Source organism: Rutidosis leptorrhynchoides, chromosome 2, assembly GCF_046630445.1.
Source record: "Rutidosis leptorrhynchoides isolate AG116_Rl617_1_P2 chromosome 2, CSIRO_AGI_Rlap_v1, whole genome shotgun sequence".
Classification (NCBI taxonomy): domain Eukaryota; kingdom Viridiplantae; phylum Streptophyta; class Magnoliopsida; order Asterales; family Asteraceae; genus Rutidosis; species Rutidosis leptorrhynchoides.
Window position 1 is genome coordinate 35,971,728 of NC_092334.1, and position 21,811 is coordinate 35,993,538.

The 21,811-nt window shown below is 36.8% G+C and overlaps 3 protein-coding genes across 3 annotated transcripts; 2 read left to right on the forward strand and 1 right to left on the reverse strand.

Moving 5' to 3' along the window:
- Positions 1-1,708: 1,708 nt before the first annotated feature.
- Positions 1,709-13,592, reverse strand: LOC139887779 (uncharacterized). The gene is made up of 3 exons (XM_071870834.1): positions 13,468-13,592; positions 10,072-10,983; positions 1,709-2,264 (listed from the first exon to the last, which is right to left on the reverse strand). Exons 1-3 carry the CDS (start codon positions 13,590-13,592, stop codon positions 1,709-1,711), a joined length of 1,593 nt encoding a protein of 530 aa, XP_071726935.1.
- Positions 13,593-13,708: 116 nt separating this feature from the next.
- LOC139887780 (uncharacterized) lies at positions 13,709-15,437 on the forward strand. The gene is made up of 6 exons (XM_071870835.1): positions 13,709-14,078; positions 14,161-14,284; positions 14,353-14,531; positions 14,627-14,703; positions 15,007-15,156; positions 15,238-15,437. Exons 1-6 carry the CDS (start codon positions 13,709-13,711, stop codon positions 15,376-15,378), a joined length of 1,041 nt encoding a protein of 346 aa, XP_071726936.1. The 3' UTR covers positions 15,379-15,437.
- A 260-nt stretch (positions 15,438-15,697) lies between these two features.
- LOC139887781 (uncharacterized) lies at positions 15,698-19,092 on the forward strand. Its single transcript, XM_071870837.1, has 5 exons — positions 15,698-16,106; positions 16,406-16,665; positions 16,765-16,924; positions 17,706-17,845; positions 18,787-19,092. The coding sequence occupies exons 1-5, from the start codon at positions 15,698-15,700 to the stop codon at positions 19,090-19,092; spliced, it is 1,275 nt and encodes a 424-aa protein (XP_071726938.1).
- The last annotated feature ends 2,719 nt before the right edge of the window (positions 19,093-21,811 follow it).

Here is a 21,811-nt window from a genome sequence, read left to right on the forward strand (position 1 = left end):
CTGCAATTGAATGACCCCTACTTAAATTAGATGTCGATAATGCATTTTTGCATGGATATGCGGATGAAGAAATATACATGAAACCTCCTAAAGGATATAACAAAGCTTTACCAAATCAAGCGTGCAAATTGAATAAGTCTTTGTATGACCTTAAACAAGCTCAAAGACAGTGCAACTTGGAGTTGACTAAATATCTGATTTTTTTTTTTTTTATCCAATGAGAGGACAAAACTTTCGGAAATTGATTGTTACTTTACAAGAGAAAATGTGTAAGATGGATTCATTAAAATTTAGAGTTAACTGATATCATGACTAAAGCATTAGGTCATTCTCATCATTCGTTCTTGTCAAACAAGTTCGGTTTTAGTGATCTTTTGACTTGAGGGGAGGATATAGAATTATATTCGAATTCAGAAGTTTTGAGTCATTTTTGTAAATATTTTAGCTTCAGGGTGATTGTGTAATCATTCTGTTTATACCTAATTAGGCGGGTTAAATATATTAACATTTCTGTTAGAGCTGATACGAGTAGTTAGTATCGTTTATGATGTAATTAGTATATAATCACCTATAATACTTATTTTGAAATAATGAAAATCATAAATTCCATATTGTTACTTTAAAATACGATTTATATTTTCATATACTTACTAGTGAAATGACCCGTGGAATCACATGTTTGTTTAAACGAAACAGCTTAATGATATGTTTTAGGTATTAAGTGAACGTAAATGCTAAAGTCATTTAGTTTAAGGACCCGTAAAATCACAGAGTCTGACTAAGAAACTTGTCAGCTGAACATTTCATCAAACACCTAAAATGCATATTAAACAATCCACATCCAATCATAGCAGATAATATTGATTGTCATTTTATTTTAAAAGTGTAAACTAAAATATAAATTTAGAATTGGTTTTCCCTTCTACCTAGCTTTTATACCTATTTGTACTCAAAATTCAAAATAATTAATTAAAATAATTCAAAATTATTTAATTTTAATTTAAAATTATATAGATTAATGACATCACTCATCATGCTTAGATTATTTTCTTATATTTTTTAATTTTTTTAACATAAGAATTAGAGTAATAATGATATTATCATTATAAAATTTTAATAGAAACTAATAGATAGATAAATGGGAGTATTTTATTTTTATAGTGACAAAAGAAAAGAAAAGAAAAGAAAAAGTAGGTAGAGTGGGAGTTATGAAAGAGATGTTTGGTTTGGGGGGTGAAGATCCCAAAGAGATGGAAGGAATATATGGACGATATCGTTGAAAGGAAGCAAGACGAAGGAAGATTTTGTACTACTGTAAATAAATATAAATAAATTTATAAAAAAGAAACATCGATCTGATCATCGTCAGATCTCATCCGATCTCTTCGATCTCAACACACACAGACACACACTTGAATTCTGTTCTTCTTTTGCTTTTTGACTCTGACACCTCTCAACTCATCTTGTCTTCCTGTCCCTCCCCAACATTCCCTGTCCCACTTCTATACCCCTTGTTGTTTTCCAATCAACATTGTTCATTTAATTAAACCATAAACTTATACGCATGTGAATCAATAAAGATACTACGAAGTATTTTGGTCATATAGAAGTAGTTTGAAACGTCACCGGGGGCAAAAAATAGTCAACAAAAGCTTAATTTTTTTCCCCCACCAAATGTAACAAAAAAGGGCACGAAATATACTAAAAACTAGATTTTTCCTCTACGTAAACGCATATTATTAACACGCTCTATTACATCTTCATCTTTAACTTCGACTAGAGCTTCTCTTTCGACCGGACAAATTACACAAGCATTGAGAAACTCCTCTCCAATACGGTTGCGTAGGTTCGACTTTATAATTTTCATTGATGAAAAACATCGCTCAACTGTTGCGGTCGCAACGGGTAACACCAATGCTAGCTTTAATAACCGATAAAGCAACGGATAAGTTCTATTCTTCCTTGTTTCCACCATCACTCTAGCAAGGTCGTCAATACCATTCAAGTCCTTAAATTTTGGATCATTTAGAACACTTTGATGGTATATTTCAAGTTCATTCTCAAATTCAATCATATCCGTACTATTAAAATCTTTTGGATAAAACTCACACAACCTTATTAGTTTTGACGAATCAAACATCGAGAATGAATCGCGTGGATTCAACGCCGACATACAAGAAAGTAACTCGGTACTAGCTTCACTAAAACGATCACCAAACTCTTGAATTTGCATATCCAAAACGGTGTTAAAACTGGTGGCGGATCTAGAACAATTTATCAGTGGTAGCACAATTTTTTTTATGCCCAGCTTAACAATTTGATAAAATTTTTGATCGAGAACAATAACACTAAACCTTTATAAAGTCAAGCATTTTATATATAAATCCAAAACAGTTAAGTAAAATTTCAATAAAAAAGCTTTTAAAGGTATTAAAATTTTCCTTTTTATTTTCTTATTTGTTTCTATAATAAGGTTTAGTACGAGTGTAAATTTAGCATGAGATATAAATTGTTAGAAGACTTGTAATTTAGCATGAGATATAAATTGTTAGAAGACTTTATAAGAACATACGTACTAGAGCAAACCAAAAAGGAAAATATTAGGAAAAAAAAAAAAAAAAAATCAGACCCAACATTTTCAACATCATTCAAATAAAAATTGTAAATAAGAATAGATTTATTATAGACAAAATTGCACGAATGGTCCATCATGTTTGTATGAAAATGCACGATTAACCTTTATCTTTTTTTCGACTTAGATGACCCTGAACTATCAAATTTCGACTTGGATGACCCAGCCACTAACACCAGTTAATTATTGGACGTTAAGTACGCTCACATGCCAAGCACGTGAGGGCAATTTAGTCCACAAATATTTTATTTGTTGGAGAATATATATAGATTTAAATTTAAATGTACCAAGCACTTTTTTCAAATAATATTATTGTCTGGGCTGATAAACTAGTTACATATATAGTTGTTGAAGTAACAGATGTAAATGTGATTATGTTTAATCCTCTAACGAGTGGGTCAGAAAAAACACTTTATTAATAACGAGGTTGAAAGTCGCCCAGAGAACATTTCATTCCATAAAGCCACCTAAATCTCTTTATATTTAAATAAATCACATTGATGTTGAAATAAAATTGGCATCGTAATTATCGTGAGATAAGAAACTGTACTAATGTGTTGGCCTACTTATTACCGATCCAAACCCCCTTTCAATTCTTACCCAACTCGTCCAACGCCTATAATAGACCCATTAGCTGAAAGGTTAACAATATGAATATTTCATGTTAATAAAGGGACAACATCTGATAGAAACCCGGTAGGCTAGTTGGACCGAATGTGCCACATACCATGTTTTTGATCAGGGGAAAAATTAAAGTATATATAAATATAAATATAAATATAAATATAATTATAAATATAATTATAAATATAATTATAAAAAAAAGTTTCAAAGTAAATCGTTTGCTCCTGGTTATTAATATGTGTGGTTATGGTTATTCTCCAACAAATAATACAGTTAGTAGACTAAAATGCCCTCACATGCTTGGCATGGGACGTACTTAACGTTAAAAAACTAACAGGTGTTAGTGGTTGGGTCATTCAAGTCAAAAAGTGATAGTTAAGGGTCATCTAAGTCGAAAAGTAAGATAAAAGTTAACCGTGCATTTTGATACAAACATGATGGACCATCCATGCAATTTTGTCTTAATTATAACTGCAACAGATTAGGATGGTTCAATAATAAGTAAAATTACATTATAAATATGAAGGGCTAAAACATATCGACAATGAAGACAAGGGTTTAAAATGAAAGTTCAATATAATACTCCGTAAATCTAAAAGAAGGGACAAGTTTCATATCGGAGCGTAGTACAGTAATAAACTGAAAAGAAGTGGACCCCATCATCATCTTCATCTCACCTGCAACAAGTTTTTTTACCTTTTCTTGAAAAAACTCCATTAAAAATGGCAACCCAACATCTACAGCTAATTTTAAAACACAAATTTAAAGAAAACAACGAAAAATTATACTTCAGCGGCTAGATTGAGTGGTTGCACGTGCAACCACTCGAGACAAGGTAGATCCGCCCCTGGTTAAAACACTTTATCTCATAATAATGTTGATTGGTGATTTTCTCCCTTTGTCTCCTTGAATTACTACAATCTTCATCCATTTTCAAAATTCGGATACCATGTTTCTTTCAAAAAGATAACACTTTCTTTAAGACAATTTCAAACTCATTTGTTCTTAACTCTTGTAATTTTGCTTTGGTTGACGACACTAATTGAACCGCTTCTACAATGTCTTGATCTTTTCTTTGAAGAGCTTTCGATAATATATTAGTCAACCCTAAAATGCGCAACATTAGATGCAAATTAAAAACAAAACCAAATGACTTTAAATACTTTAAAAGACCAATGGCTTGATTTTGGGTAGAAGCATTATTTCCTTTATCTTTAACAAATTGAAGGACCTTAATAACGGATGGAAACATATCAACTAAACGCACAAGTGTATTATAGTGAGAATTCCATCGTGTATCTCCGGGCCGTATAAGAGAAAGCTCTTGATTCAATCCACTTCCGGTTTCAAGTATACCACTACCAATTTATTCTTCTACCCTCGTTTTCTCCGTGTCTAGCAAAATATCTTTAATTTTACAAGAAGCACAAACAACATTCATTATGTAACAACCCAAACCGTAACCGACCAAACACGACGAAATTTCAAACAAAAAAAAAATTTTCTGGTGCAGGCCATCTGCGCGGCGCGCCAGGTGGCCGCGCGGCGCGCCAAACCACCTGGACAGCCCGCTGTCCCCGGAAGTCAATTTAATGAAAATGTTTGACTAGTTCCCGACACATTTAGCTAAAACGCTTTTAACCATGACTTCATATATGAAAAACTAGCATCACTAAACCCATTTCATCACCTAAAAGGGTTTCACAACAAATTTACTCAAACCCTAACTTGAATATCAAATCAAATAATTGAAACTCGGAGTTTGAGCTTACCAATACTATCACCGCGTAGCCGGGAACGAAAGGAACAACTTTAAAACCCGAGACTTTGAACGATTCGAGCTTCTTCTTCACCAAAACCTCCAATCTCTCTCTAAATATTTGGAAGGGATGAATGGACATGAAAAATGATCCAAAACTGATCCAAAGTAGCTAATATGGCACACAAATCCGGCCCCATGTGATTTTACCCTTTTACCCCTCATTTAATTTAAATAAAAACAAGGGAGTTCTGTCAGCAGCAATCGGCGCGGCGCGCCCCTACCCCGCGCGGCGCGCGGCCTCTCTGAAACAGATTCTTTTTCATTTTAAACTTTATATAAATAATCCGCGAAACCCAATCTCGAATGTCTTAATACACAAACAAGCAAGATAAATATTCGGGTCTTACAACTCTCCCCCACTTAAACTCGATCACGTCCTCGTGATCCTCATCACTTAACCACGTGGACCTCACCCTACGGTCCTCGACATAAGTCCCAATCCGACTTTCCTAAGCAATTCTTTCCCAACGAATCGCTTTCCACAACTAAATCGTCACCCGCGATTTATCAAAACCACAATCCGAGCACTACAACCATGCTCCCTCCCTAACATCGGGAAAACTCAACCACTCTCGTACCGAGATATAAATCCGTTAGCGTACTATTACCGAGTACAACGCTAAAAGCAACTAAGTCACAACCTAAGGTCATCAACCCGAACCGATGAAGACCGAACCAAACGAATCCTTACGGACAACACCACTTAACAACATCCATTGTAGTGCGCAATACGACCCATACGCAGCTACCGTAGCAACACAAACCCACGGTTAGAAACCGATAGCGCCCAAAACGGCTATGGGAACACAAGTCCCAAGGTGTACGAAATCATCCATCGTCACACCCGTAACAAACATGTGAGCGAAACACGGCTATCGCATCACTAATCATACCACGTGGTCCTCACGACCCCACCATCGACGCATAAAACGACCGATAGTTCCTACAACATGGTCCTTACGACCCCACCATTGGTGTATCAAACAACCAATAGATTACAACTCAACATGGCCGAAACAACCCGAGCCAAAACACATATGGAGGATGGTCGAAACAACCCGAACCTTAGTGAATTCGCACAAACCGATATTCACCAACCCAATCCATATATCTCACAACGAAATGACCGCACAACCCGAGTCATCGTGAATACGCGCAAACCGATATTCACTACCACCGCCACATAGTATAACCGAGGATGGCCGTACAACCCGAGCCTTAGTGAATCCGAACCACCCGACATTCACTACCTCAAACTATGAGCCCAACTAACAGGGACAATCGTACTACCCGAAATATTGTGAATACGAACAACCCGATATTCACGTCCCACAACACAACTCTCTTGATGAAGTCAGCGGACCCCGAAGGTCATGCTCCACCAATCTCAATACCGGATGAAGTCAGCGGACCCGAAGATCATGCTTCACCGATCTCAACACCACGCTCATGACGAAGTCAGCGGACCCTAAAGATCATGCTCCATCAATCACGTACTCCCATGATGAAGTCAGCGGACCCGAAAGTCATGCTTCATTAATCCACAATACTACGATGAAGTCAGCGGACCCCGAAGGTCATGCTTCATCAACCACATACCATAATCGAGCAAGAACCACCTATATCAAACATAGGTACCGAACAAGAATTCTCCAAAAGAGAACCCGACACACACCTTCCTTAACCGAAGGATTTCACCTTGCTCACCAAACACGACCATTATCTCTCAACGAGGTTTACCACATTACCACCTCGGTGGTAATTCCAATCTAAACCATAAGTACAATTTATCCGAAATCGTACTCTACCACAAATCGACCAAAACTAGGTCTCGACAAAGTGTCCGGATCTACCAAAAGCATCATCCGAAATATCACACTAAAACTTCCTCGTGCGGGAGTGCGACTCCCCCACTTGGAACCACGTTCCTATATCACAACTCGTACACCCGTACGATGCTACCAAAGGTAGACTTTACCAACAATTGGGTACACACGACCCATCACCACACCTCGCTCTAATCTTGAGCACACAAAGGATTTCAATCAATCCTTAAACACTTCGAACGAAAAGTGTAGCACGATTACACAAACCATACCCTCGCAATTATCCAATTGCTTTAGTTTGTCAAGTTTCACTTGGTCACTCATGTACCTAAGGGTTTCTCCCGGGACCCTAAGTACAATGTAACCACAACACAATCGGAGTCGACACCACGCTAGTAGGTATAAAAGAGGCACCTAATGTCGCGTCATAAAGACTCCATTACCAACATACGTCAAGATTTTAAACACTCGATCTCAAAGGTTCCAATCACCCGACGAACCCCATGGTTCATCACTTCAACACAGAAGCGAACACGCGCTTAACAATCGAACACCAAATCCATTTCCGTGGCTTGGTAGTAACATTTCCCAAATACTAAGGAATGCTTGGTTGCACCAAGTCTTACGCCCTTCACAAATCAATTAAAACGTCACCATAGGGTACTTCCATTAGGAACGTCACCCATAACAACAACATGCACAACACAATGCATCTAACAAATCCGAACCTAAACGCCACATAAATAAATATTCAAAAGACATATTTATTAAAACGAAACGTACCTCAACGTCTCCTTGCGGCATTCGCCGCCGCCAACTCGGGACAATCCGGCTTGCGATGTCCCTCTTTATGACAATAGTAGCACATTCCGTCATCACTTCTCGGCATTGTGCATTCCCACAACTTGTGACCCCTAACGCCACAATTTAAACACCTAGGCGCACGAGAATCCACCGCGCCCTTTACCACATTACTCGTACTCGCACTCGGACCCTTAGTCCTCTTACTCGGAGCACCATAAGTAATAACCCTTCTCTCACTTGAAGGTTCGGCCTTTTTCGATCGCGTATAAGACTCGAAACCTCAAGCCACCGCAAATAACTCCGCAAACGACTTCGCGTAACCCCGGCTAATTTTGCTTTTCAAGTCATCGCTCAAAGTTCGATAGAAATCCTCCATCAACAAACGATCGTTCCCCAAATAATCCGGGCAAAAACGAGCCTTCGACATAAAAGTCGTCTTTAAAGTATTCAAGTCCATAGAACCCTGTTGCAAATTTCGCAACTCACAGCGCAATTCCGATAAATCGGCTGAAGTTCGGAACTCCTCGAAGAATCCCTCCTTAAATTCGTCCCATGATAATGCCATAAACGTCTCACCACCGACAAGATCAATCTTGCCATCCAACCAATCCTTCGCCCTACCTCGCAACAAACTAGTAGCGAGTCTCGTCTTTTTCTCGGGTGGGCATTCCATAGTACGAAAACACCCTTCGACATCCGAAACCCAAGTCGTACTCACCAAAGGATCCGGTTTCCCATCATACATAGGGGGTTTAGTCCTCATGAAGCTCTTAAGACAACGCTCCATTTCACCCCTATTTTGGAATTCGGAATACTTCCCATCCATTTCTTCTCGAAACGCCCTCATTTGCTCCGCAACGGCGGCCGTAACTCTAGCGTTAAATTCCGTGTCGTTCGTCTCGGTCTCGTTTCGCGTCGTCATTCTAAAGAATGCAAAACGATTAGTCCACGCACGTATAAAACGACACGCACAACACCCTCCCATCTTGCTAAACACTCGTCGTACATCACTTGTTAGACACGATTTGCACCCGTAATAAGGTCTGCAAGTTCTTATTACGCACGCACGCCGCATCGACTCGTTAGTACAACGACCGCCTCGCTCGATGCTATAAACAAACACAAACAAAATTCTACGCGATAGAAGCACACGCGAGAATTACACCACAACACAAATAATATATTAATAATATCCGCATTACTAATATAAACGTTAGTCGACCTATAAACAAGGCACTAACTAAACCCATTCCGACCCGTAATCCTACAAGTCCCGCAACAAATTAAGCACACACAAAAGTCTAAGTCTAGGCACCTATCTCAAGTCACCTAAATCCCTTAGACCATGCTCTGATACCACTTGTAACAACCCAAACCGTAACCGACCAAACACGACGAAATTTCAAACAAAAAAAAAATTTTCTGGTGCAGGCCATCTGCGCGGCGCGCCAGGTGGCCGCGCGGCGCGCCAAACCACCTGGACAGCCCGCTGTCCCCGGAAGTCAATTTAATGAAAATGTTTGACTAGTTCCCGACACATTTAGCTAAAACGCTTTTAACCATGACTTCATATATGAAAAACTAGCATCACTAAACCCATTTCATCACCTAAAAGGGTTTCACAACAAATTTACTCAAACCCTAACTTGAATATCAAATCAAATAATTGAAACTCGGAGTTTGAGCTTACCAATACTATCACCGCGTAGCCGAGAACGAAAGGAACAACTTTAAAACCCGAGACTTTGAACGATTCGAGCTTCTTCTTCACCAAAACCTCCAATCTCTCTCTAAATATTTGGAAGGGATGAATGGACATGAAAAATGATCCAAAACTGATCCAAAGTAGCTAATATGGCACACAAATCCGGCCCCATGTGATTTTACCCTTTTACCCCTCATTTAATTTAAATAAAAACAAGGGAGTTCTGTCAGCAGCAATCGGCGCGGCGCGCCCCTACCCCGCGCGGCGCGCGGCCTCTCTGAAACAGATTCTTTTTCATTTTAAACTTTATATAAATAATCCGCGAAACCCAATCTCGAATGTCTTAATACACAAACAAGCAAGATAAATATTCGGGTCTTACACATTAAAACCGCTATCTTGTCAAAAAAGTTCACTATGGCCAAATGTTTTCTTGCAACCGCTACAACCACTAATTGTAGTTGATGAGCAAAACAATGTACATAATATGCCGAATTATTTTCCTCCAAGATTTTTGCTTTTAAACCATTGAACTCGCCTCGCATGTTGCTTGCTCCATCATAACCTTGACCTCTCAATTGTTGAATGCTCACTTTATGTTTGGAAAAAAAAAAGAATCAATGGAAGATTTAAGAGACAAAAAAGATGTATCCTTTACATGAACAAGGCCCACAAATTTCTCTTTAACAAGTCCTTGTGCATTAACATATCGTAACACAATAGCCATTTGTTCCTTTTAGATATATTGCTAGACTCGTCAACTAATAACGCAAACACATCATCACCAAGATCCTTAAATATACATTCAAGTACTTCTTGTTTAAAGTACTTAACAACATCTTTTTGAATACAAGGAGAAATCAATTTGATATTTCCCGGAGCTTTCGGTAGATTACGGAGTTCCTCATTATGAAATAAGATAAGGTCCATCAATTCCAAGAAATTTCCTTTATAAATAGATGTTTCCGACTCATCATGACCACGGAATGGTAGTGCACCTTTCAAACAATACCTACAAGCAGAAATCGTAGCACTCAACCGCATCCGATTCTCTTTTTTTGATTTTTCATCTTGCTTATGAAAGGCGTTGACAATAGATTCATTTGGTTTCTTTAAAGATTCGCGCTTTTGTAGTGCTTTATTATGAAAACTATTTACATGTCCAACATGATCTTTAAGTCTCTCGGTCATTTTCCAACTATTGAACCCATCCATCACAAATGCCTCACTACCACCTTGGTGCTCAATATGATCTCTAAACAAGTAGCAACACAAACAATATGCTTTATCCGCCTTCATACTATACTCTAACCAATTATATTTATCGAACCAACCTTTGACAAAACGTCTACCATTTGTAGTAGGAAATGAACAATTTTTCGGTTGATAAGGTCCTCTAAGCCAATATTGTCTTCTTATCTCGTCTCTTTGATTGGCATCATATTCTAAAATTCTTGGTCTATCAACCGGATCCGATGGAAGATTCTCCATATCAACAACATTAATAGGAGGCGAAGGAGATGGTTTCATTCTTTTATAATAAGCCTCCATATCATTAACAATTAACAATCTGTTAACAAATTAACTATCTATTAACAAATTAACAATTACAATCAAATTACATAAACACAATTTTCACTATGGCAGTAGGTAGTAGCACTAACAATTACAACAGTTAAATAAAAAAGACAGTAGCACTAACAAGTAGCAACATAATTAACATATTAACAAATACAATTATAAATTTACAATCTATAAAAAGTGTACAGAGGACAGCGAATTTTGTGATAGTAGCAAAAATAATTACCTATATTTTGTAATAGTGTACAGAGGAGAAAAAGGGTTGAGCGATTTTTGCAGATGGGCAGCGAATTTTGTGACTCAGATGTTTTTTTTTTCTTCTTCTTCGTCGTCCGTATACAGAGATGAGAGATGAGGGGAATTGATATTTCCACCACTGTTTTTACTTAATCCACCTAAATGTACTATAATACCCTTAATGATAAGTTATACAGATTTTTTTGTTACAATCAAACAAGGGATATTGTTGGAATAAAGACACCAAATGACGGTGGAAGAATAAAATTTGAAAGTGGAAATATCAACTCCCATGAGATAAGGGTAAGGGTTTCAGCTATTGGGAGGGAAAATGGGAAATAAGAAGTGGGCTTGATTTTTTTTATTGTTTAATTGGCTCCAATTCTTTATTAAATAGATCAAGATTTTGGGTTTGCGGCAAAAACAAAATTTATTGGATCATGACTTTTGAATTTGGGGCAAATGTCTTTTGGGTTTGGGACAAATGACTTTTGGGTTTGGGGTAAATGGCTTTTAAGTTTGGGGAAAATAAAAAAATTCAAATTTTTACACTAAAATTTCGAAATCCACCGGGGGCGGGCGCCCCACCCCCTTGCACTATGAATCCGCCTCTTCCGGGGACCGCTGGATGGGTTGACAAAGTCAACACATGGCTAACATGTCTCTGCCGATACACATGTTTTGAAACAATAGAGAAGGAGTTTTTAAATTGCTTGATACATTTCGTATAAATTGACATATTATATTATTATTATTATGTATGTTAAATGTTAAAGTTATACTCTATATCTATCTACTAAATCTACTAAATAGTTATTTTTAGTGAATTTATACATACAAGTAATGAAAATATCACTACCTTTTAATGGTTGGTTCATACTCCATGTAACAAAGAATTTTTCTTGACAATGTAGTTAAATTGAAGATATATACATTTTTATTTTATTTATTTTGAAAAGCTGCATATATTCTTCCTCGGTACGCCATGGCTAGTGTGCAATGTGTGCAAGTGGGCTGCTTTGTAGTTGGGATCCCAACACTGTAGTTTCCCTTGTTTCACTGCTTACTTTTGGTTAAGTCTGCATGCTCCATGGTTTTTCCGTTTTTTGAAATAGATGGCACCTGTTCTCCTCCCTTTGGCTGTCTCATGTCGTGTTCTCCACAGGGGTCCTGGTAGTTTTTATGATGTTTTGTATGAATATTGTTTTACCATTTAGTATTTTTCGTTTCCTAGATCCTCGTTTTTTCCTATGGTGAGCCCAATGAGTTTTTTTTCCCTCTGTAAATACGCTCCTTGATTGAATAATAAAAAATTATTCTGCTGTTAAAAAAAAAGCCGCATATATTCGTTTAAAGCTATTGAATTATATACTATAACAAAGGGACTCATAACATGAAATCTTAAAAAAGAAAAAGAAAAAAAAGAAAAAAAAAAATTGGCCGAATTAACGATTGAATAGTTAATCATCAGATCATGTATTCAAAATTATCTCAAATTGATATTTTAAGTTACGGATCATATTGTTTTACATTCAAGAATTTTATTCTAATAACCATGGATGATTGGATGCAACTTCTGTTTAACCTATCATGCTTTCATCGACAATTTTAATTTTGGTAGTAAAAAGGAAATTGTGAACTTTTATTCGAGTAGTTTAAGTGTATGTATTTAATGTATTTAATATTTTATATTTAATTAATTATATTTCTAATAATAATAATAATAACAGTCGAAGTGAATACGTTATGTTGACGTCAGTACGGCGGCAAATATTTTGTCTTTTAAATAAAAATGATTTTTAAATTTTTTTGGCTCAATTATTTAGCCCAATGAGGTGGACCGGGCCACCATCTAGTTTTATATATTGACACGAGTGTCTATTAAAAGCCGTATAATGTGTGAGTTGAAACTTTGTAAAATTCAATGGGTCATTCATGGTCTATTAGGTCTTGTTTGATCATTATTCGGGCTTTTATTTGAACTGGACCTAATATAGCCCAACTTTTGTGGGCTTTAAACAATACGGAGTAATGATAACAGGAACGATGTTAAATCCAATATCCAATAAGTTTTGGAAAAAAATTCCTTTGTGTAATTGAATTTTGACGTTCAACATGGATTAATTCTGTGCTGACGTGTGTAAATCTTTTACAGTATGCGCTGACATGGATTTATTTGTTATTTATTTTCTTATTACTAAAAAATATTTATATTTATTGAGAAATTCGATCAAACGTTCGTTTAGGTTGTGAGAGTATATAGAAGAACATCAACTTCAAGTAACGGTTTTTAACCGCCATTCGTTTCCCGCCTTTTTTTTCTCTCTTTTCTGTACCCCTCCAAATCACAACGCCTTCCATTCCAATTTCCCTCGCGATTCTTCAATTTACGACCAATTTCTGTGCACCAAATTCATCAAAGTTGTTCGAATTTAGCGGCGCTTGGTGGTTCTAACACCAAGCGCCGCCACCAAAATATGTCAGAAACCAATGTGAATCTTCCTAATTACAATCAATTAGAACAATTACAAGCATACGAACAGTATCTATTGCAAGATGAAAACAATTCCCCACCACTCAATCACATTGATGTACCAAGTTCTTCACGACCAAACCCTCCAATTGTTCAATCACAGGTGGATGGTACTCGAAATGCGCATCCCGGTGATCCGATTGTTGATCCGTTTATAAACAATGAAATGTTTGAAGATGATTTTCAAACGAACCCGTCTACTAGATCGAGTAATTATGGAAAAAACGCTATTCAACTTTCAACTTGGCCGTTGCAAGTTTCTCCATATACTTGTAGTTGTTGTCAAGTATTAAGAGAAATTTCACATACTAATGGTGTGTTTTGTGCCTTTTTCATCATCAAAATTATGAATTAATTTCATATTCCTCGTTTCAAATTTGATTAATTTCGTAACAGGCATCGATATTACAAAACTTGAAGTTCATGGAAGAATTGGAGTTATTTGTCACGCGATTCTTGATAAGTATAGTGTTGATCTTAATGCAAATGAAAACCAAAGTCACGAGTACAAAATGTTTGAGTAAGTTTTATTAATTAATTCCGCTATAAATATCATGCCATTAACTTGATTGTTCAGTTTGTGATCAGTTTTTGCAAGGAAAGTATAATTCGAGTGAAGAGTTTTCTCGAGGAATACTGCAAAGAACGAAAAACGAATGGTTACATAACGCTGCAAGATCCACTTTCTAATTATTACGAAGCCGTATGTGTTGGGTTGGATTGGATGGATAGTTTGGTCACTGATGATCTCATTCCTAATGACTCAGGTTATTCGTTTTCAAACACGAACAAATTTTTTGTAACATAATTTAGATACTAACATATGTAAAGTTTTACTTATGAACACATATTCTTGAAGCAGGTGGTCATCAAATGAACCAACCACAAGCAGAATCGAGTATAGCAAGACATCCAAACAGAACCAACCTTTCAATCCAGGTTAATTTGTTTACTTTAACTGATCTTTCAGTGTCCAGTATTATTATCACAATATATATAACTATCACAAAATAGCATAGTGGTTAGGTCCAAATATTTTCACAAGAGGTTTTAGGTTTTAACCTCACTAGCAGCGTATCTTGGGTGGGGTCAAGAAACAGTCACATAACCCAGTTAGGCCGCCTACATCTGATTAAAAGTATTCGCCATCCCCGAATAGCTTAAACAGGATAACCTTATTCGTTAATATCATGATTTACTTGCGTTTAGTGATCTATATCTTTAATTTAACTATTTGAGCAGAGGGAAAGAACAGGAAAACTAACAATGAGAGATCTAGTTAACTACTTCAATATTCCAATAGAATTGGCTGCAAAGGAGATAAATGTTTGTCCCACTGTGATCAAGAAAATTTGCCGAAAACATGGATTGTCAAGATGGCCATACAGAAAGGTTAAAACTAAATATTGACTAAACCACCATTATTATGTTAATAGTCAATTAGTCTAACATGTTTTGTCTATTGAAATGCAGATAAAATCGATTGAAAAGAAGATATCGGTGAGAGCTACATATTTAACCTCAGTTGATGTCGAAGAAAGATCTCGTGCTCAAGCCGACATCGATAAACTTAGACAAGAACTTACAGATTTGTATTCAACATTCAATGTATAATGTATATGAAAAGCATCTGTTGTAATACAAGTTACTAGATTATAAGATTTAATGAAAAGTAATACATATGTTTAGTTAGAATAAATTGCTTCTGTTAATAAGTTAACTTCGGTTTTAGTTATACAAAGTTGAAACAGAGAAACAAGAAATATGAAAGCCGGCTGCTTTACAAAACCTAAGATGATATCACATTAAAAAACAAACACCCTTAATATCATCATCATCTACAACACTAAATAATCCCTTTTCTTGAATTATCCGTACATACTTTTTCACCTATATAATAAACACAAATATGTTTAAACAAAATTATTCCGCAATGAAAAGTAAAGAAATGAGATTTTCCCAAACATTAGTTTGCGTAAAACAAGTGAAACAAGAAGCTGTTGAGGAATGGGATGATTCAATGCCGTTACCAGGAGACATTATCGAAGGCATTGCTGCTTCAAATGGTTGTACTCTAGAAGGCGTTGAAGAAAAGTCGTTTGTACCAACTAAAGTGAAATCAGAACTTAGATCACAACTAGCAAAGATTAGTAAAAGGAATGCAAAAGGTTTTGTTTGGTTGAAGGTTAGAAGGGGCAATCAGATGGTGAATCTTCGTGTTTGTGTAGTGCAAGAAAAGCGTTTTAGATTGAATCGAAAGTACAGTTTTTGTGCTGCTTCTAATGATAAACATATTGCGGTTTTAGATGATCTGGATGTTGATCAATGCACTGAACTTCAAGGTACATTTTCTTTCTTCATAATATTATAGTAATGCATTGTACTAATTCCTAGTTGTAAATTTTTCAAGAATTTTTAAATGTATAGTTTGTACACCAATAAATATGTATTATAAAGTTGTACAGTACAACTTTCTAAAGAATGTTTAGTAGTGTACTGATAAATTTTAATTTTAGTGATGTACGTTACACCAGCAATTTGAAATGCAAAATAGAAGTTTTGACACTTGTTTTGTCACTAAGTTTCTTGTTAATAGCCTTTAATTGAAATTGTATCAATTTTTTGTGCAATGTATATGTAGACATGAGTAGGAGAGCGGTTAACGTGGTATCACGAGGGTTTAACCAAGAAACGATAAGGTACAACTGGAGACGAAAGGTGGCTAATTATCTACCGGACCATCGGTCTACAGTTGTTAGTTCAATACTTTTCATGCCACTTTCAGATGAGTACGATATCGATTCCATAACAACTAGAGCCATGGCTTGGTTCACTGCAACGGTTTCATCAGGAATACCTATTGTGTTCGTTAACATCCAAACTGAACAAATCATTTCCTTGGTAATATTTTCTTGAAACTTTTACCTAATTTATGTTTTGTGTAATTGATTTCAGGTTAATATCTAATGTCCTTGTTCTAAACTTACATTGATTTTTTAGGATGGATGTCATTCGACTCGAATTCCTACTCATGGGATAAGGCTATGGTTTTTGCCAGGAATATCAGAAATTTCATTTGAGTTGATACCAGAATACGGAGAAAATAGATTTGGCTTAGACGTAAAAAGAACCGATGAGGTACTTGTATCTTCACATTCGGGTATGCAGGGACAGGGGCGGAGTTAGAAAATTTTCTTAACGAGTTCATAAATATGAACACTAAGCCGCACATCGCGTTGCAGGGAGGGGCAGTGGGGGAGGGGAGGTTTGACCGCCCATGCCTCAGGATTGGGCCGGGTTTCTTCGTGGTCAGCAGTTTGGGGCAGGTTATGCAACTGCAGGAGATGAACGCGTGGGTGGTGTTGGAACATATAGTTCCTTTCATGCATTTATTTCATACCACTCAATATATAAGATAAATATATAAAGAGCATTAGAACAAAAAGAATTAAAAGACTACATCTTGCTAACTTTCTCTACCTCCTATTAATGATAAAACAAACCGTATATATACAAAAACACCAACTAAAACTGCCTATTAAAAGTTAACGTGCTAAACTCCACTATCAAATATATTCCTACTTATTTGGTAACATGTGTCCATCTCTCCTAATGAATCGGTCCCCACTTCATAATAATTCTTAGTTTCTAACTACCCACTTTCCACGTGCAACTTCAATTCTTCCTTAAGATTTGGTCAAACTAAACTTGTGGACAACCGAACCTATTAATTCCATCACCGGTCCATTACTTCTATTGGACTATGCTTATTGGGCTGCATCATCTTTTGAGCTCCATGGACTTTCTTCTTGGGCTTAATCAAGATTACACTAACAATCACCCCCATAATCTTGATAATGTCCACTTTCTTTCTGCTGTTTAATCTGCTTACTGCATGCTATTTTTTTAAACTGCTTCATGTGACTGTTTTACTGCTGCAGTCACCTGCTACTGCCCGCTCGTTGCTATTAATCACCACAGTGATTACCTGCTGCTGCATCTTTCTGCTGATGCATTTTTGCTGAACTTTAATCAGCCTCTGCTACTGCTTATTGCGCGCGTTCTGCTATTGCAACCTGCTGTTGCTTTCCTGCTATTTTTTTTCTTGCTAAACAGCTGTTTCTGCTTTCATTTTACTGCATGTTTCTGCTGATCGATCATTCTGTTTGTGATCACCATATTGGGATCAACCATGCTTCTGCTTTGCATCTTTCTTCTGCTGATGCTTTCGTGTTACTGCTATTCTGATCTTCCTGCAATGACCAGACTTTTTTTAACTGCGTTATTGACGATCAATGGTGATCATCCCCGCTTCCTTTCTGCTACTCCGTTTGGTCGACCTTCTTGTGAACCAGGATCTACTAACTGCTCTAGATACCAATTGTTGGAACATATAGTTCCTTTCATGCATTTATTTCATACCACTCAATATATAAGATAAATATATAAAGAGCATTAGAACAAAAAGAATTAAAAGACTACATCTTGCTAACTTTCTCTACCTCCTATTAATGATAAAACAAACCGTATATATACAAAAACACCAACTAAAACTGCCTATTAAAAGTTAATGTGCTAAACTCCACTATCAAATATATTCCTACTTATTTGGTAACATGTGTCCATCTCTCCTAATGAATCGGTCCCCACTTCATAATAATTCTTAGTTTCTAACCACCCATTTTCCACGTGCAACTTCAATTCTTCCTTAAGATTTGGTCAAACTAAACTTGTGGACAACCGAACCTATTAATTCCATCACCGGCCCATTACTTCTATTGGACTATGCTTATTGGGCTGCATCATCTTTTGAGCTCCATGGACTTTCTTCTTGGGCTTAATCAAGATTACACTAACAGGTGGTTCCCGAACCGTTGTTCAAAAAAAAGTTTTTTTTATTGGGTTCATAACTAGCTCTTCATAAGATGACTCCATTCCTGGGTAGGGGTATTTTTGTCATTTTACGTATGAGTACCATGGGTATTATTGTCATCTTATATAGGTGTTCTTTTGTCATATCAGGGTTTTGTGTGCATTTACGCGGTGACCAAAGACTCGGCTGCTGATCGAGCGGGTTTAAGACAATTGTTTGAAAACTCGATTGAGACAGGGCACCTGGTTGTGCTATCGCGGTTAGAAGCAAAAAGTGTGATACCGACAATGGTTAGCTCAGATGGTTTAATACATTGTTGTGATCATGGTGATATAAGGGAGACTCTTGTTGGGGCTGTTAATCAACAAGAGTGCATAGGACTACACATCATGTCATGGCCTATGGCTCAAAATCATGGAGTTGGTGTTGCAGCCACTTTAAGACCTCCAATGTGATTCATATATTTCACATAGTGTTGCTTGTTAGTATTTGATGCAAAGTATCAAGGAAATTATACTTTAGAAACAATTCAATAGTCATCAGTGTGTTTAAAGGTTTTTTTTTCCTTTCTAATTTAGCATTAAGTACTTTTAGAGTATATTATACCGATGTCTTCAATACTTTACACGAAATTATACCGATAATCTTTCTTTCAAAATAAATCTTCTATCACTTATTCGTCACGTTATGTCACCAAATCCAGGTTGATTGATGAATTAGTCTGTATCTGTTAAAACAGATTATATATGTCAAGATTGGGAGAAATATTAATTGATTGATTAAATGATTAACTGTTCGTTTTGATGGAATAATTAAATCACATATTGTAGCTTTCGGGTTTCTTCGCGCGGAAAATATTCAACAATCATCTTTTCCTTTAGATCGGCCCAAGAGAGGGCATGAGCTTCATCGGTACCCACCGATTGAACATAGGTGTTCCACCATGTTAGAGCAATTCCGGAGAAAGTGTGAGTGGAGTATTTGACCTTGTCTTGATCCCGGCAACCGCTTATGCTAAAGACGGCCTCGATTTGTTCAAACCAACGAGTAAGCACAACCGGTCCCCCGGTTCCATCATAAGTGTGGGGTTTGCACCCCATGAAAGCTTTGTAGGAGCACCCTTCGCTAGAGTTACCGGCTCCTTGGTTGTTGTTGTTGTTGTTGTTGTTGTGGTTGTTATTATTATTGTTGTTGGATGAGTGACCGGCCATGGCCGCATCTATGGCGGTGGCTATCATCCGTTCGAGAGCTTGTTCGGGAGTTTCATTGCGGCGTACACGACGAGGAGCCATTGTTCCTTCAAGACACAAGAATATCATTGATTAGTATTCTCAATAATACTAACCGTGATATAGAATAAAGATAAAGAGAAGTTTTTCCTCGACTCGCCTTAAATTCTTTATGTCATAATGTCGGAACGTTCATATGAGTCACCGTAATATAATCCCGGAAATTATATTGCCCTGATTCATATGTGCATTCGACATCATTTCATATAGTCAAGGTGGCGCGTCAATCAAATTAAACAACGTGAGATTAAGATGAACTAAGAGTAGATATGAGTAGAAGCGTTCGAGTATAAATGCACAATTAGTCGAGTAATTCCTACTTCAAGTCTATATGCCGGTTGTAGTCTAGACTCACCAATGTACCCTATGACTCGGGGTTGACACTAATGAACTCTAAATCCCTACAACCAACGCTCTGATACCATCTGTAGCAACCCGACCAAATCATCATTGACGGCGCCGTCTACTTAGGTCCCGTTACGTGGTCATAAGTCTTTAAAACAACGTTTGACCAAAAGATATGTCGCATTCATTTCAAATGTAAAGGTTGTTCAAGTTTACAAGAATAGTTCCACCACAAGTTACGATACAAAGTTTTAAGTACAAATGAAACTTATGCGACACAATTTAAAAGTATCCAAAAGACGCTCCATGTATGCATATATACTCGACATCCAATGCAAGTATCAAAATAATGAGCGGAAGCATGTATCATGTATCGTTCAAGGACCTGAGAAAAACATAGAAATCTGTCAACGAAAACGTTGGTGAAATCATAGGTTTAAGTAAGTAAGTACAAGTGAACCACAAGATTTGCATCAAAGAAATAATAGTAATACATTCCAAAAGTTTGTTTCACGAGCACCCAATTATCAAAGCTTAACATTCCTTCCATTGTATACCCCATCCATAGTGCTAGAACAAACACTGATTCTCGAAAATATATTTCATCCGTAGACGGTAGCGAACCGTCAAAGATGAGGGTTGTCAACCCATATGGCCATATAACATAAGTTCTCGCTTACACCCGGCAAGTGTAACTAATGATAATCGAATTGAGGATTTTTGTTCTAAACTCGTATGTAGAATGTTTGTTTTCCCGTTCTTGTGTTCACTTAGTTCAAAAGAATCGTTTATGTTTTCTCATCCCAAATATAAGTTCAAAAAGAGTAAAAGTGGGACTATGATCTCACCTTTGATTGCAAGAGTGAAATAGTACTTCAACAAGTAAACGTGCAAAGAACAATGCTAGTCTCGACCTAAACAATTAGGTTGTATCAATAACGATAGTCACGAAGGGTCAAAGATGTTCAATTAGTCCTATGGCTCGTTACGACTCGATTAATATAGCATGTGAATCAATTAGTCAAGTTTCATGCAAGATACAAGTATAAAATCATGTTAGAAAGATTGCATAATTAATTGGTTAAGTTTGACAAAAAGTCAAACTTGGTCGGGTCAAAGTCAACGAAAAAGTCAACATGTTCGGGTCGGGTCCCGGACTATTTTTCTATGCTAATTATTCATATACAAGTATATTAGAACAAGTTTCATGTGAATCGGAGGTCGGTAGCTAGTCAAACATTTCACGTGAAATGGGACAAAGAGGTCAGAATCTGACCAGGCCAATCCGCGCGCCGCGCGGGGATGGGGCGCGCCGCGCCACCATCTGGGCAGAGAAATTCTGGTCAGTTTTCAAAGTATGCACGAACCAAAACCTTTTCCAACCCAACTCTTGACCCGCAAACACTTATAATACCTATCATATATCGTTGGAAAGGTATTTTGACGAGGAATACAACTAAGCACTTATGGTCCAACAATAACATCATTTACAATAGCCGAAATCTCATCAAGCGAACAATAAAAGTCCATTTCCTAAGTT